This window comes from Pongo abelii, chromosome 9 (genome assembly GCF_028885655.2).
Source record: "Pongo abelii isolate AG06213 chromosome 9, NHGRI_mPonAbe1-v2.0_pri, whole genome shotgun sequence".
NCBI classification, from domain to species: domain Eukaryota; kingdom Metazoa; phylum Chordata; class Mammalia; order Primates; family Hominidae; genus Pongo; species Pongo abelii.
The window spans coordinates 40,717,213-40,733,678 of NC_071994.2; the positions used below are offsets into that span (position 1 = coordinate 40,717,213).

General features: G+C 43.0%; 1 protein-coding gene across 5 annotated transcripts in view; it reads right to left on the minus strand.

Annotated features, from left to right (window-relative positions):
* ANO3 (anoctamin 3) overlaps nucleotides 1-16,466 on the minus strand; it is a 469,771-nt gene that overhangs the window by 53,351 nt on the left and 399,954 nt on the right. For all 5 annotated transcript variants that reach the window (XM_063728504.1, XM_024255829.3, XM_063728505.1 and 2 more), the window contains 3 exons: nucleotides 6,438-6,520; nucleotides 5,888-6,028; nucleotides 5,172-5,336 (listed from right to left, as the gene is read on the minus strand). In XM_063728504.1, coding sequence (XP_063584574.1) covers nucleotides 5,172-5,336; nucleotides 5,888-6,028; nucleotides 6,438-6,520 — 389 coding nt within the window. The remainder of the gene's footprint in view (nucleotides 1-5,171; nucleotides 5,337-5,887; nucleotides 6,029-6,437; nucleotides 6,521-16,466) is intronic.

The following is a 16,466-nucleotide window of genomic DNA, read 5'->3' on the forward strand; positions in this document are numbered from 1 at the left end:
AGCCTGACCAACATGGAGAAATCCCGTCTCTACTAAAAATACAAAATTAGCTGGGTGCGGTGGCACACACCTGTAATCCCAGCTACTCTGGAGGCTGAGGCAGGAGAATCGCTTGAACCCAGGAGGTGGAGTTTGCAGTGAGCTGAGATAGCGCCATTGCACTCCAGCCTGGGCAACAAGACTGAAACTCCGTCTCAAATAAGTAAATAAATACAAAGTAAACTAGCGTTGGCTAGGATACAAAGAAAAGGGAACACTTACACAATGTTGTTGGAATTGTAAATTAGTACAGCCACTGTGGAAAACTCTACGAAGGTTCCTCAGAAAAATGAAAAATGGAACTACTATATGATCCATCAGTCTCACTACTGGGTATATATCCAAAGAAATGAAATCAGTATGTTGAAGAGATATCTGAATTCCTACGTTTATTGCAGCACAATTTACAATAGTGAAGATATGGAATCAACACATGTCCTTCAATGGATGAATAGACGAAGAAAATATGATGGGGTGCGGGGCCAAAGATGGCTGACTAGAAGCAGCAGCGATTGCAGGCTCCCCTCCAAAAGAACCCTAATAGCATGTGAATCCTGCACCTGCAACCAAGGTATCCAAGTTCTCTCATCAGACTCGACTAGGCAGTTGGCGTGCCCCACGGAGTGGAAGGAACAGCACTGTGGTGTGGCGGCCCACCTGAAAGCCACACAGGGTAGGGGAGCCTCCACGCCCCCAGCCAAGGGAGGCAGCCAGTCAGCGTGCTAACCAGCCTGGGAAACTGCTTTTTCCACGGAACTATTGCAACCCATTGGATTTGAAGATCCCACTTGTGAACCCATGCCACCGGGGACTAGGGTCCCGACCATGGAGCTGCACAGATTCTCAACAGCCTCTCAACTAGAATCTGCTTAAGCACGTTGAGTTCCCTGGGGGAGGGGCGACCAGCACCACAACTGCAGCTGCCTGCTGTCTAAGCCCTTTGAGCTCTTTGAAGGACAGGCAGCAGCCAGCACTGGGACTAATAGCTGCCTAACACACTAAGCTACCTGGGCAGGGGAAGATGGCAGGTATCTCTATAGCTCCAGGCTGTGCTTTTCCCGTGCTGGAGCCAGGGAGGCTGGAAGGTTTGTTCACAAGAGGTGTCCCCCACAGCCCAACACACAGTCTGCTGTGGCAGACTGCAGCCAGAGTACCTCTTCAGGCCTTAACCTGACCCATCCCTCCTCACTGGGCAGGGCCTCTCTGCAGGAACTCCAATAACTCCAGCTAGGGGCTCAGGGACAGAACTCTAATCTCCCTGGGCCTGGGTCCCTAGGGACGGGGGTGCCTGCAGTTTCTATAAACCAGCAGACTTAGCCTTTCCTCCTCTTAATTCTGAGAAATCCAGGCAGCCCAGAAGACTGGGTTTCCCCCAGCAAAGCACACCCCCTCCACCAAGGGAGAGTAAAAGTGCTTCATTATATTGCCCCTGTACTCCGTGCCACCTAACTGAGTGAGACCCTCCAACAGGGGTTGTCAGACACCCTATGCAGGAGAAATCCTTCTGGCATCAGCTTGGTGCTCCTGGAGGTCAGAGATCTCAGAGGAATGAGCAGGCACCCATCTTTTCTGTTCTCCAGCCTCCTTGTGTGACATCTACAGGCATGGGGGTGAACCAAATGAATAGGGCCTGAAGGGAACCCCCAGTCAACTGCAGCAGCCCTACAGAAGAGAGACCTGACCATTGAAAGAAAAACAAACAGAAAGCAAGAACGACAGTATCAACAACAACAAAAAAGTCCCTACAAAAACCCCATCCAAGGGTCAGCAGTCTCAAAGATTGAAACTAGACAAACTAATGAAAATGAGAAAGAATCAATGAAAAAATGCTGAAAACCCAAAAGGCCAGAGTGCCTCTTCTCCTCCAAATGATTGCAACACCTCTCCGGCAAGGGCACAGAACTGGACAAAGGATGAGAACAAATTGACAGCAGTAGGCTTCAGAAGGTGAGTAATAACAAACACCACTGAACTAAAGGAACAGGTTCTAACCCAATGCAAAGAATCTAAGAACCTTGGTAAAAGGTTAGAGGAGGTGCCATGTAGAATAACCAATCTAGAGAGGAACATAAATGACCTGATGGAGCTGAAACACACAACACAAGAACTTCATAAAGCATACACAAGTATCAATAGCTGAATCGACCAAGTGATTCTATGCACCCAATACAAGAGCACTCAGATTCATAAAGCAAGTTCTTAGAGACCTACAAAGAAGACTTAGACTCCCACACAATAATAGTAGGAGGCCTTAACACCCCTCTGGCAATATTAGAAAGGATGTCAGAGTTTGAAAACCACGTTGCTGAAATAAGGCATGCAGACAAGACTAGAGAAAAAAGAATGAAAAGGAATAAACAAAGCCTCTGAGAAATAGGCACTGTGTAAAAAGACAGAACCTACAATTGATTGGAGTACATAAAGGAGATGAGGAGAATGGAACAAGCTGGAAAACACACTGGTATATAGTAAAACATCTTGTTTGTAACAAAATCAGTACAAACTATGACAATCTCCTTTCTGCTCTTTCTTGGTTGATCAGAATAAGCACCCTCTCTTTTTCCGTTCAAGTCTTCTGATCCACTATCATGAAACTTACCATCCCATTTCATGTGCAATAGATGACTTTTTTCTCACCTTACTCGGGGCCCTGAGTAAGGCTGAAGCCCTTTTTGCTTCAACTAATTAGCATTTTTCACTGAATTCTTCAATTCTCTTTCCCCACTAGACTATAAGATCCTGGGTAGCAGAACTATGACCAGCTACTATTATTAATTTTTTTGTCAACCAACCTACTTACAATAAGAAATGAGTCAATTTAAGATCAAATTGGGCAACTGCTTGTGTGACCTAGAAATAAACACAACTACTTAGTTATCTTTTCCCAGATAATAGGGCCAATTGCAATAACCTCTGTCTACTGAAAAGCTGTCATATACCAGAAAAGTATCAGCAAAAATATAAAAATCTACAGTGTCTGTGCTGAAAATGGCTCTTCTATCAATGTGATGCTTGTGCAGTGCACAATCTATACTATCTTATATATACTACCATATACATAAGACTTAGCCTTTCCTCCTCTTAATTCTGAGAAATCCAGGCAGCCCAGAAGACTGGGTTTCCCCCAGCAAAGCACACCCCCTCCACCAAGGGAGAGTAAAAGTGCTTCATTATATTGCCCCTGTACTCCCTGCCACCTAACTGAGTGAGACCCTCCAACTGGGTTTCCTACTTCTAAAAGTGTATTTTTTTCAATGTTTATTGTACACTTTAAATTATGACTCAAGAGCATAAATTATTTTGTGGCTTGTTTAGAGATAGTGTAAACAGTATTCACTTTCCACAAATTAAACTGGACCTGAGCAAAGCAAACTCCAGTAGAAGTTGTTAACTATTGTCCTCATAATAATGTGTACTCATTTATAACTGTGACTGTTCACTTTTCTCTTAAGATCTTCTCTGATTATTGTTTTAAAGTTAAATAGCAAATGGTCTCAACTCCCTCCAGGCTAAACAAGTAACATGAGTATCAATCACATTTGGAACCAAATGCATGTTATCTATCTATAATACCAACCTTATTACTTATGTATGGTTCAGCTATATCATATAAATTATCTCATGATGTAAATATACTAACATTAACACTTACTATATGCAGGTTATTTAAGCTCTTTGAATCTCAGTTTCATTATTTACATAATGAAGGATACATTGACTTTGTGGAACTGTTGGAAGAATTAAAGATATTATCCTTAATGTGCCAATAGGTGCCTTCTATTTTCAGAGGAAATTGGTTCCCATTGATAGACCTGATTGAAGAGGTAGGCCTATGCATACTGTTGTTCCATCAACCATGGATATTTGGTCCACAAGTCATTAAGTGCATGTGATGTTGAAACAAAAAGGTGCTTTCTTTGAGTAACTAGCACATAAAAATACTGGACGATTTAAGTTAAATCAGCAGTTGAAACATGAGGAACATGGTCATAGAGAGAGTCAAAGAAGATAATAAAGGCATAGCAATGCCATAGCATGCCAGACTATGACAAAATGGTATAGTTAGGCAAAAAACAGTTATCTTCCTGATAGAATAGAGCAGGCATGCAAAGAGAAGCAATGGGAAAAGGAGAGAAAGGAAAGATGGTAGAAAGGGACGGAGGGAAGGAGGGAGGGGGAGTGAGAGGAAGGAATGGAGGGAGAGGAAGGAAGAGAGGGAGAGGAAGTGAGAGAGGGAGGGATTAAGGGAGAGAGAGAAGAGGAGAACGAAGGAGAGGAGAGATGGGGAGGGGAGGGGAAGCGGGGAGGGGAGGGGAGGAGGAAAGGAGAGGGGAGGGAAGGAGAGGGGAGGGGGGAGGGGAGAGGAGGAGAGGAGGGGAGGGGAGGTGGGGAGGAGAGGAGAGGGGAGAGGAGAGGGGAGGGGAGAGGAGAGGGGAGAGGAGAGGAGAGGGGAGAGGAGAGGAGAGGGGAGAGGAAAGGAGACAGGAGGAGAGGGGAGAGGGGAGGGGAGAGGGGAGAGGACAGGAGGGGAGGGGGAGGAGAGGGGAGAGGGGAAGGGGAGGGGAGAGGAGAGGAGAGGAGAGGAGAGGAGAGGAGAGGAGAGGAGAGGAGAGGAGAGGGAAGAAGAGAGGGGAGAGAGAAACATTAGTTCCAGAGAAAGAAAACTGGAATAATTGCCTTACTGTTTTTCATTTCACATGAAGACTAGTAGATAACAATACTTCGCTTTCAAAAAGATTTTCCCATATCTTTCCAACAAGTTTTCCAACTCTATAAAATGGAGTTTATTGGGATGATTTTAAAGCCCAAACAATTCTTTATTTGTTTGAAAAGTGCATAGCACCATCTCTAGTACACACTAGATACTGACTGAATGGAAGCTATCACTAATCAGATTATAAACCCAAAATGCAGGGAAGATAATACAATTAGCATTTATTTTAATTTCAAAAATCTATCATCTAAACTACAAAGATGAAATCTTTTCTGTTAAACTGAATTGTCATTGACAGAAATGTGGCTTGGTCTTATTTTGGCTCCATGTAAATACATTTCAAATATAAAGGAAACATAGACCTCTCCCCTTTCCACCCCTTTTTCATCTACTGAAGAATAACATCATAGACACTTACAAGATTCAGCAACATAATGATTATGAAATTGATACAGACAGCAGCAGCAGATGTTGCAAACTGCCAGTATTGTTTGATGAAATTCCACTTGAATGATGCAAACTGTTCCATGACAACCAGGCGGTACACCACAACTCCAAACACTGCAGTGATCACCAAGGATATCTACAATATTGGACACCAGAAAAAACATCCATATTTTACATCATTAACAAGTCAAAAGCAAAACCGTAGATCAAATCTACTGTCCCCAAGAATTGCAGGTATTTACCTTTCCAAGAAAGGATATCTAGATTTAATTTTATCCTTTAAGGAAGTTATATTCTAGTCAAAACAAATAGGACAAAATTTGTTGTTTTAGTATGATAACAAAGTTATCACACTAACATGCAAATTCTGCCCAATGTCCTCTTAAATGGAATGCTCATTTTTAACACAAGATATCTAATCCATCAGGTCAACTGATATAATTTCCATTTTATCTTAGATGATCTCTGTTTCTCCCAAAGAGTATTTTCTTTAAAAAGGTGCACAAACTGCCTTTGTAAAATCTCCATAACCTGTTGTGATTTGTTTGTTTAATTGTACGTATTACCAAGTTGTTGGAAAGAATAAGGTTTCTGACATTCTCAACGTCACAAAATGAGTCGGTATCATTGAACTTACTTCTAAATTTGGAATCCCAAAACATTTTGATATCGATGCCTATACTTTACCATGAAGAATATTCCTGAGACAGAAACAAGAAGACGAGTGACTTTGTCTGAGGAAGGCTGATGTGGTTCAGGTTTTCCCGTGATGGGATTTACGATCTCCATCTTGTAATACTTGGCTTCAAACTGGGGACGAAGTGTTTCCTATGAGAGAAACAAAAGTTATCTAAATATCAAAGCCATAAACTAAAAAAAATACCCCCAAGAATTGATACAATACTCCTAAATTTGGCCAACTTTTGTATTAAGTCTTCACAATAAAACAACCTTTTAAAAATAACATCAAATTACCTTCCAAATAAATCCCGAGCAGTATTGAAATTAGCATAATTTTCCACTAATGTAACTTAAAGAAACATCACAGAAGTGATTTGAAAAATACATACTTCATTGATCTCTATTATCTTCATAAAATAATAAATCTTGTTAGTAGGAAAGATCGAGAGAAAAATCTAATGGTGGTTAACTGCTTCCAGCCAGAATGCTAGGGCAGTAATTTTCCATATCCTGTAATAGCCCAGTTTCCCTATTTCCTTGTATCCTAACATCTTACCTCCTCTTCTTCCCATTCGATAAGGTCCCAAGTATAGGTCAGTATACTCCTTCTCCTTTTCCAAAACTCCAGGAAGACTGTGGCTATAAAATATAAAAATGATAATTCTTTACCCAAATCACATCATATTGCTTTTCTTCTTTATACTGATATATCTTATCTCATAATTAAAATTAGTTAAATTATTAAAGTAATAAATTAAAATTTTATTTTTCCCTTTTCCTCTTCTCCCTGTGTTTATACATCATTAATTAGTGTATCGATTAGCATGCACTGCTAGAGGGGTGTGATTTATTTTACTGGAACCAAGAAGCAGGGACTTTTTGTCAGCATAGCTCATCAAAATGATGCAATCAATACTACTGAGCTAAATATTGACCATTTTGACCTGCATATTCTTATTCAAAATTATCTAAAGACTCAAATAAAGCCTTCTCCAAGAATCACAATAAAGACCAAATGCTACTTGTCCAGAACTTACAGAGAGATAGTGTAGGAGAAAGAATAAAAGAACAAACTCTCATGGTGAAGGAGGAGAAAAGAAAGACAAGAGAAGAAACTCCCAAATTCATATTCTGGGTGGACTCTACATGGACTGAAAAGGACTCGGTGGAAAAAGTAAAGAAATTCCTGAACTGTCAGCTTTTCTCTTTAAACAGTTAAGAAAACGATTGCTGTTTTATTTTTTTTCTAGATGGGCTCTATCTTACACCATTCAAGACTTTGTGGACACAACTAAGAACTCACATATATGTTTTAGAAATCTGTGGTACTGGGGCAACCCTCTTTGGGTCCCCTCCCGTTGTATGGGAGCTCTGTTTTCACTCTATTAAATCTTGCAACTGCACACTCTTCTGGTCGATGTTTGTTACGGCTCGAGCTGAGCTTTTGCTTGCTGTCCACCACTGCTCTTTGACACTGTCACAGACCCACCACTGACTTCAACCCCTCCAGATCCAGCAGGGTGTCCACTGTGCTCCTGATCCAGCGAGGCACCCATTGCCGCTCCGGATCCAGCTAGAGGCTTGCTGTTGTTCCTGCACGGCTAAGTGCCCAGGTTCGTCCTAATCGGGCTGAACACTAGTCACCGGGTTCCATGGTTCTCTTCTGTGACCCATGGCTTCTAATAGAGCTATAACACTCATCGCATGGCCCAAGGTTCCATTCCTTGGAATCCGTGAGGCCAAGAACCCCAGGTCAGAGAACAAAAGGCTTGCTGCCATCTTGGGAGCAGCCCGCCCCATCTTGGGAGTGGCCTGCCACCATCTTGGGAGCTCTAAGAACAAAGACCCGCCGGTAACATTTGGTGGCCCATACGGTGCTTCTCCAAAGCGGTGAGTAATATTGAACCACTTTCACTTGCTATTCTGTCCTATCATTCCTTAGAATTGGAGGAAAATAACCGGGCACCTGTCAGCCAGTTAAAAACGATTAGCATGGCTGCTGGACTCAGGTGTGAGGTTTCCTGGGAAAAAGCTTTCTAACAACCCCCCAAGCCTTCTGTGTTGGGAGCTTTGTTCTGCCTGGAACCAGCTTCCCCTTTCACAATTTTCCTAGGGAAGCCGAGGGTCGACTGGAGGCAGAAAGCTGTCGTCCAGAACTCTCGGCATTGGCCAGTCGAGATCATTGCGCAGCCAGAAGTCTCTACTCAACAGTCACCCATGTGTGCGCCCCTACCTCTCCTTCTGACCCATAGCTCCTGGGTCCTAACCACGACTTTCTTGAAAGTGTAGCCCCAAAATTCTCCTTACCTCTGAATCTACTTCCTCTGATCCCTGCCTCCTAGGTACTAATGCTTCAAACTTTCACTTCTGCTCCCAAGTATTAGAGCAGGTTGTATCTCCAAAGGGATCTAAGGAAGCTCTACGCTGTGTCCTTAAGCACCTCGGCCATGAACCCAGGGAGTCTTGGCCCTGGTGACTCTCCCAATTCAGGCATACAGCTCTCGACATGGGCAGTTATGTGGGACCCGTTCCCCACCACCCTTGCCAGGGCCTTAGAATTGATAACCCAGTACTTTAACAACTGGAACTGGGTCTACAACAACGTAATAGATCAGGATGAAAATGAATTGAGTAAATTAAAGGGAGACACATATTCCTATAGTGGCAAATGGGGGCAACAAGCAAATGTCCTTCCACTATGTTTCCAAAATCCTTCTACAGAGGCAGAGAGGAGAAAGAGAGAGGCAGAGAGAGAGATAGAGGAAGAGACAGAGACAAAAGATGAGTCAAACAGAGAGAGAGACAGAAAGTCAAAGAAGAAAGAAAGAGAGAAAGAGAAAGAAATAGTAAAGGAAAAACAGTGTGCCCTGTTCCTTTAAAAGCCAGGGTAAATTTAAAACCTGTAATTGATAATTGAAGGTCTTCTCCATGACCCTATAACACTCCAATATTACCTTGTTGTCAGTGTAAACAAGGGCATAGACCAAAACACTGAGACCACTGACAACCCATAGCCTTCCTATCAAAAATCCTTAACTCAGTAACCCGCGAATGGCCCAAATGCATTCAATTGGTAGCGGCAACTGCCTTGCTAACAGAAGAAAGTAGAAAAATTACCTTTAGAGGAAACCTCATTGTGAGCACACCTCACCAGTTCAGAGCTATCCTAAGTCAAAAAAGCAAAAAGGTAGCTTACTAACTCAAAAATCGTAAAGTATGGGGCTATTCTGTTAGAAAAAGGTGATTTAACACTAGCCACTGAAAATACCCTTAATCCAGCAGATTTCCTAACAGGGGATTTCAATGTTAATTACCATACAAAGGTCCGACCAGACCTAGGAGGAACTCCCTTCAGGACGATAGATGGTTCTTCCCGGGTGATTGAGAAAAAACCACAATGGGTATTCAGTAATTGATAGGGAGACTCTGGTGGAAGCAGAGTTAGGAGAATTGCCTAATAATTGGTCTGCTCAAACATGTGAGCTGTTTGCACTCAGCTAAGCCTTAAAGTACTTACAGAATAAAAAAAAAAAAAACTCTACCTCAATACTAAGTCAAAAGGTTACCTACACCCTCTCTGAAATGAATTTGCATAAGAACTATTGTTTATGGGAATGAACATTGATGGGGCAGCTGGGTTGTTATGAAATAACAGCGTGCCCAACATTGCCTTTGGCTCAGGGGTGAGTGATGTTAAAGGACCACTAGAATCCTGCATCCCGGACCCCTTTCTTTGTGGTCAAGAAAGGCGGGAAAAGGGGTGCAAGACTGCTACATTGGTGAGCATAATTAATCCAATAAGCAGAGGTCCATGGGTGGTTACACACCCTGGAAAGGAATAAGCATTAGGACCATAGAGGATGCTCTAGGACTAACGCTCATTGGAAAATGACTAGGGGTGCTGGCATCCCTATGTTCTTTTTTCAGATGGGAAACTTCCCTCCAAGGCAAAAACGCCCCTAAGATGTATTCTGGAGAATTGGGACGAATTTGACCCTCAGACACTAAGAAAGAAACAACTTATATTCTTCTGCAGTCCTGCCAGGCCACAATATACTCTTCAAGGGGGAGAAACCTGGCCCCCTGAGGGAAGTATATATTATAACACCATCTTACAGCTAGACCTCTTTTGCAGAAAGGAGGGCAAATGGAGTGAAGTGCCATATGTGCAAACTTTCTTTTCATTAAGAAAAAACTCTCAATTATGTAAAAAGTGTAATTTATGCCCTACAGGAAGCCCTCAGAGTCTACCTCCCTGCCCTGGTGTCCCCCCCGCTCCTTCCCCAACTAATAAGCACCCCCCTTCAACCCAAATGGTCCAAAAAGAGATAGACAAAGGGGTAAACAATGAACCCAAGAGTGCCAATATTCCCCAATTATGCCCCCTCCAAGTGGTGGGAGGAGGAGAATTTGGCCCAGTCAGAGTGCATGTACCTTTTTCCCTCTCAGACTTGAAGCAAATTAAAATAGACCTAGGTAAATTCTCAGATAACCTTGATGGCTATATTGATGTTTTACAAGGGTTAGGACAATCCTTTGATCTGACATGGAGAGATATAATGTTACTGCTAGATCAGGCACTAACCCCAAATGAGAGAAGCACCTCCATAACTGCAGCCCGAGAGTTTGGTGATCTCTGGTATCTGAGTCAGGTCAATGATAGGATGACAACAGAGGAAAGAGAACGATTCCCCACAGGCCAGCAGGCAGTTCCCAGTGTAGACCCTCATTGGGACGCAAAATCAGAACATGGAGATTGGTGCTGCAGACATTTGCTAACTTGCGTGCTAGAAGGACTAAGGAAAACTAGGAAGAAGCCTTTGAATTATTCAATGATGTCCACCATAACACAGGGAAAGGAAGAAAATCCTACCGCCTTTCTGAAGAGACTAAGGGAGGCATTGAGGAAGCATACCTCTCTGTCACCTGACTCTATTGACAGTCAGGTAATCTTAAAGGATAAGTTTATCACTCAGTCAGCTGCAGACATTAGAAAAAAACTTCAAAAGTCTGCCTTAGGCCCCGAGCAAAACTTAGAAATCCTATTTAACTTGGTAACCTTGGTTTTTTATAATAGAGATGAGGAGGAGCAGGTGGAACAGGACAAACAGGATAAAAAGAAGGCCACCGCTTTAGTCATGGCCCTTGGCAAGCGGACTTTGGAGGCTCTGGAACAGGGAAGGGCTGGGCAAATCACATGCCTAATAGGGCTTGCTTCCAGTGCGGTCTACACGGACACTTTAAAAAAGATTGTCCAAATAGAAATAAGCCACCCCCTCGTCCATGCCCCTTATGTGAAGGGAATCACTGGAAGGCCCATTTCCCCAGGGAATGAAGGTCCTCTGGGTCAGAAGCCACAAACCAGATGATCCAGCAGCAGGACTGAGGGTGCCCGGGTCAAGCGCCAGCCCATGCCATCACCCTCAAAGAGCCCCGGGTATGCATGACCATTGAGGGCCAGGAGTTTAACTGTCTCCTGGACACTGGCGCGGCCTTCTCAGTCTTACTGACCCGTCTCGGACAACTGTCCTCCAGATCTGTCACTATCCGAGGGGTCCTAGGACAGGCAGTCAGTAGATACTTCTTCCAGCCACTAAGTTGTGACTGGGGAACTTTACTCTTTTCACATGCCTTTCTAATTATGCCTGAAAGCCCCACTCGTTTGTTAGGGAGAGACATCCTAGCAAAAGCAGGGGCCATTATATACTTGAATTAGGAGAAGGAAAAAGGGTAAATATATATACAGACTCTAAGTATGCTTACCTAGTCCCCTATGCCCATGCAGCAATATGGAGAGAAAGGGAATTCCTAACTTCTGAGGGAACATCTATCAAACATCAGGAAGCCGTTAGGAGATTATTATTGGCTGTACAGAAACTTAAAGAGGTGGCAGTCTTACACTGCCGGAGTCATCAGAAAGGAAAGGAAACGGAAATAGAAGGGAACCACCAAGCAGATATTGAAGACAAAAGAACTGTAAGGCGGGACCCTCCATTAGAAATGCTTATAGAAGGACCCCTAGTATGGGGTAATCCCCTCCAGGAAACCAAGCCCCAGTACTCAGCAAAAGAAACAGAATGGGGAAACTCAAGAGGACATAGTTTCCTCCCCTCAGGATGGCTAGCCCATTAAGAAGGAAAAATACTTTTGCCTGCAGCTAACCAATGGAAATTACTTAAAAACCTTCACCAAACCTTTCACTTAGGCATTGATAGCACCCATCAGATGGCCAAAACATTATTTACTGGACCAGGCCTTTTCAAAACTATCAAGCAGGTAGCCAGGGCCTGTGAAGTGTGTCAAAGAAATAATCCCCTGCCTTATCGCCAAGCTCCTTCAGGAGAACAAAAACAGGCCATTACCCAGGAGAAGACTGGCAACTAGATGTTACCCACATGCCGAAATCTCAGGGATTTCAGTATTTACTAGTCTGTAGATACTTTCACTGGTTGGGCGGAGGCCTTCCCTTGTAGGACAGAAAAGGCCCAAGAGGTAATAAAGGCACTAATTCATGAAATAATTCCCAGATTCGTACTTCCCCAAGGCTTACAGAGTGTCAACGGTGCGCTTTCAAGGCTTCAGTAACCCAGGGAGTATCTCAGGTGTTAGGCATACAATATCACTTACACTGCGCCTGGAGGCCACAATCCTCAGGAAAAGCCAAGAAAATGAAAGAAACACTCAAACAACATCTAAAAAAGCTAACCCAAGAAACCCACCTTGCATGGCCTGCTCTTACTAAGAATCCAAAACTCTCCCCAAAAGTGTGACTTAGTCCATACAAGATGCTGTATGCATGGCCCTTCCTAACCAATGACCTTGTGTGACTGAGAGATGGCCAACTTAATTGCAGATATCACCTCCTTAGCCAAATGTCAACAAGTTCTTAAAACATTACAGGGAACCTGTCCCCGAGAGGAGGGAAAGGAATTATTCCACCCTGGTGACATGGTATTAGTCAAGTCCCTTCCCTCTAATTCCCCATCCCTAGACACATCCTGGGAAGAACCCTACCCAGTCATTTTATCTACCCCAACCATGGTTAAAGTGGCTGAAGTGGAGTCTTAGATACATCACACTCGAGTCAAACCCTGGATACTGCCAAAGGAGCCCAAAAATCCAGGAGACAACGCTGGGTATTCCTGTGAACCTCTAGAGGATCTGCACCTGCTCTTCAAGCGACAACTGTGAGGAAAGTAACTAGAATCGTAGATCCCTATGGCCCTCCTTTGTCATATTTTTCTTTTTACTGTTCTCTTACCCCCTTTCACTCTCACTGCACCTCCTCCATGCTGCTGTACTACAGTAGCTCCCCTTACCAAGAGCTTCTATGGAGAATGTGGCTTCCCAGAAATATTGATGCCCCATCGTATAGGGGTTTTTCTAAAGGAAACTCCACTTTCACCACCCATACCCATATGCCCCTGCACTTCAGGCCATACATTTTGATCCCTGTATCTTTAACCTCCTTGTTAAGTATGTCTCTTCCAGAATCGAAGCTGTAAAACTACAAATCGTTCTTCAAATGGAGCCCCAGATGCAGTCCATGACTAAGATCTACTGCAGACCCTGGACCAGCCTGCTAGCCCATGCTCTGATGTTAATGACATCGAAGCCACCCCTCCCGAGGAAATCTCAACTGCACAACCCCTACTATGCCCCAATTCAGCAGGAAGCAGTTAAGAGTGGTCATTGGCCAACCTCCCCAACATCACTTGGGTTTTCCTGTTGAGAGTGGGGACTGAGAGGCAGGACTAGCTGGATTTCCTAGGCTGACTAGAATTCCTAAGCCTAGCTGGGGAGGGGGACCGCACCTACCTTTAAACACGGGGCTTGTAACTCAGCTCACACCCAACCAATCAGGTAGTAAAGAGGGCTCACTAAAATACCAATTAGGCTAAAAGCAGGAGGTAAAGAAACAGTCAAATCATATATCGCCTGAGAGCACGGGGGAGGAACAATGTTCGGGATATAAACCCCAGGCATTCGAGACGGGAGTGGGCAACCGCCTTTGGGTCCCCTCCCATTGTATGGGAGCTCTGTTTTCACTCTACTGAATCTTGCAGCTGCCCACTCTTCTGGTCCATGTTTGTTACGGCTCAAGCTGAGCTTTCACTTGCCATCCACCACTGCCATTTGCAGACCCGCCGCTGACTTCCACCCCTCCGGATGCAGCAGGGTGTCCGCTGTGCTCCTGATCCAGCGAGGCACCCATTGCCACTCCTGATCAGGCTAAAGGCTTGCCATTGTTCCCACATGGCTAAGTGCCTGGGTTCATCCTAATTGAGCTGAACACTAGTCACTGGGTTCCACGGTTCTCTTCCATGACCCATGGCTTCTAATAGAGCTATAACACTCACCACATGGCCCAAGGTTCCATTCCTTGGAATCCATGAGGCCAAGAACCCCAGGTCAGAGAACAAAAGGCTTGCCGCCATCTTGGGAGCAGCCTGCCCCATCTTGGGAGTGGCCCGCCACCATCTTGGGAACTCTAAGAACAAAGACCTGCTGGTAACAGCTGGATAAGCCCGACTGCTTTGTAGCTGCCTGTGTGTGGCAAGCAACTAACACTCCCTAGGCCTCAATTTTTTAATTTATAAAATGAAAGCAGTAAATATCACATCATATAAGTTGTTGAGTATTTATGAGAATTAAAAGGAATAATTGCCATAAAATGCCTGATACTAATAATATATTTGACAAATATGAGTTTCTCTTTTTCCCTTTATTCTACTTTGTGGCAACTCCTACCTACTATTCTCTTTCTTTTGCTATTAAGCAGACATCTGGGTTTGTTTGTTTGTTTCATCAGGGAGAGGTTCTAAATGTTGTACCCTTTAACCCTCAAAGCATTATCTATTCTCTTAGAGGGTAAAGGGCAGAGATGTTATCCCTGTTGGTTTCTAACCTTGGAGAAGGTCAGAAATGTCACGAGCTCTCTATAGATCCTCTTATCAGCTTCTCTTACACAATCCTTTGGTTCTGTGTGTGGTGAAAACTGGATTGGGGGAAAATCAGTTCAGTAGAAACCAAATGTTGAAGCAACTGGTGAACAGAGAAATACAGATTGAGTATCCCTACAATGGAATATTATTCAGCAATAGAAAGAAATGAAGTATGGACCCATGCATGGAATGATGCAGGGATGTTTACTACAGCATAGAAGGACCTTGAAAACACAGGGCTAAGTGAGAGGAGCCGGACAGGAAGGATCATGTATTGTGTGGTCTGCTCATGTATGATCTGCTCACATATTGTGTGATCTGCTTACGTGAAATGCCCAAGGTAGGCAAATCCACAGTCAGGAAATAGATCGGTGGTTGCCAGGGGCAGGGACTTTTGGGGGAAAATAGGGAGTGACTGTTAACAGGGACCTGCTTTCTTCTGGAGTAATGAAAATGGTCTAACATTGATTGTAGTGAGGGTTGTGCAGCTCTGTGAATATGCAAAAATACCATAGAATTGGACACTTTAAATGGGTGCAAATTATATTCCAATAAATTATTTGTAGAAACTAAAAAAAAAAAAAAAAGAAATCTGTGGTACTAAGGTTTTTTCTCCTTCTTTCTATATAACTAAAAATCAGCACCAGTATTTGTTAGAAAAAAATATAATGTTCATAGTTGCATTTTCTTACCTTTTATGACATTTACAAAGCCCTCTCTCACATATGTTTTAAATTCAATGTCACTCTCCTAACATTTACAAAGAGATATGGCAAGTGTTATCATGTGGATTTTGGAAGCAAAGATGCTAATTGGCTGTGACACAGACAATAAATGGCAGAGCCAGCACCAAAACTCTTGCTAGTTACTCTCCACCCACAATGCCTGGCTGGTACATTCCTCAGGCTGGTTTTTGTTGGTTGGTTGGTTGGTGTTCTGATTTTTGTTTTTTCCCCAGGACTACCATAGTCATTACTCTGTACTGATTTTCAGCAGTTTTAAAAGAGTACGAATGACTAAAAGAAGCAAAACAGCCAAAAATTATTGTCTGCAGGAAAAATTAGAATCTCCAAGCACTGGATCTGCTTTCAAAAAGCAGACCAGAATCACTGTTACCAAATGAAACATTTAGAACTTAAGAGGAAAGTGGAATATAGAGGAAGTAAATAGGAGAAGAGATACAAAGAAAAGAAAAACTGAAAAAAAAAGTACAATATTAAGTAAGCAAGTACAACATACAGTGATTCCTAGGCTGGGACTTAAGGATTTTAATATAGTGCACAACATTTAGAATGCCCAATCAAATCCTAATTATCATTGGTCTCTGTCAAGGCTTAAAGTTTAAATGTGTCTGTCACACGCTTTCTTCTTAATTTATATTTCCAGCATATACTTGAGCAAAAAACATCTTTCATAAAATATAAAAAAAAAGGTAATCTTGAATTTGGTGCAATTTTAGCTTGAAGGTAATAGCATTACAGAAAATATATTGAATCTTTCTCAGAAAGTAGGGTGTCCACTTTCAATTTTAATATTGAGGTAACCTTTGTTAAAAATCCATGCTCAGCTGGAGATATATGTATTTTATTAATGGCTTATTTATTTCAACTGTCAGGTAATCCACATTCTCACTTTTTAAA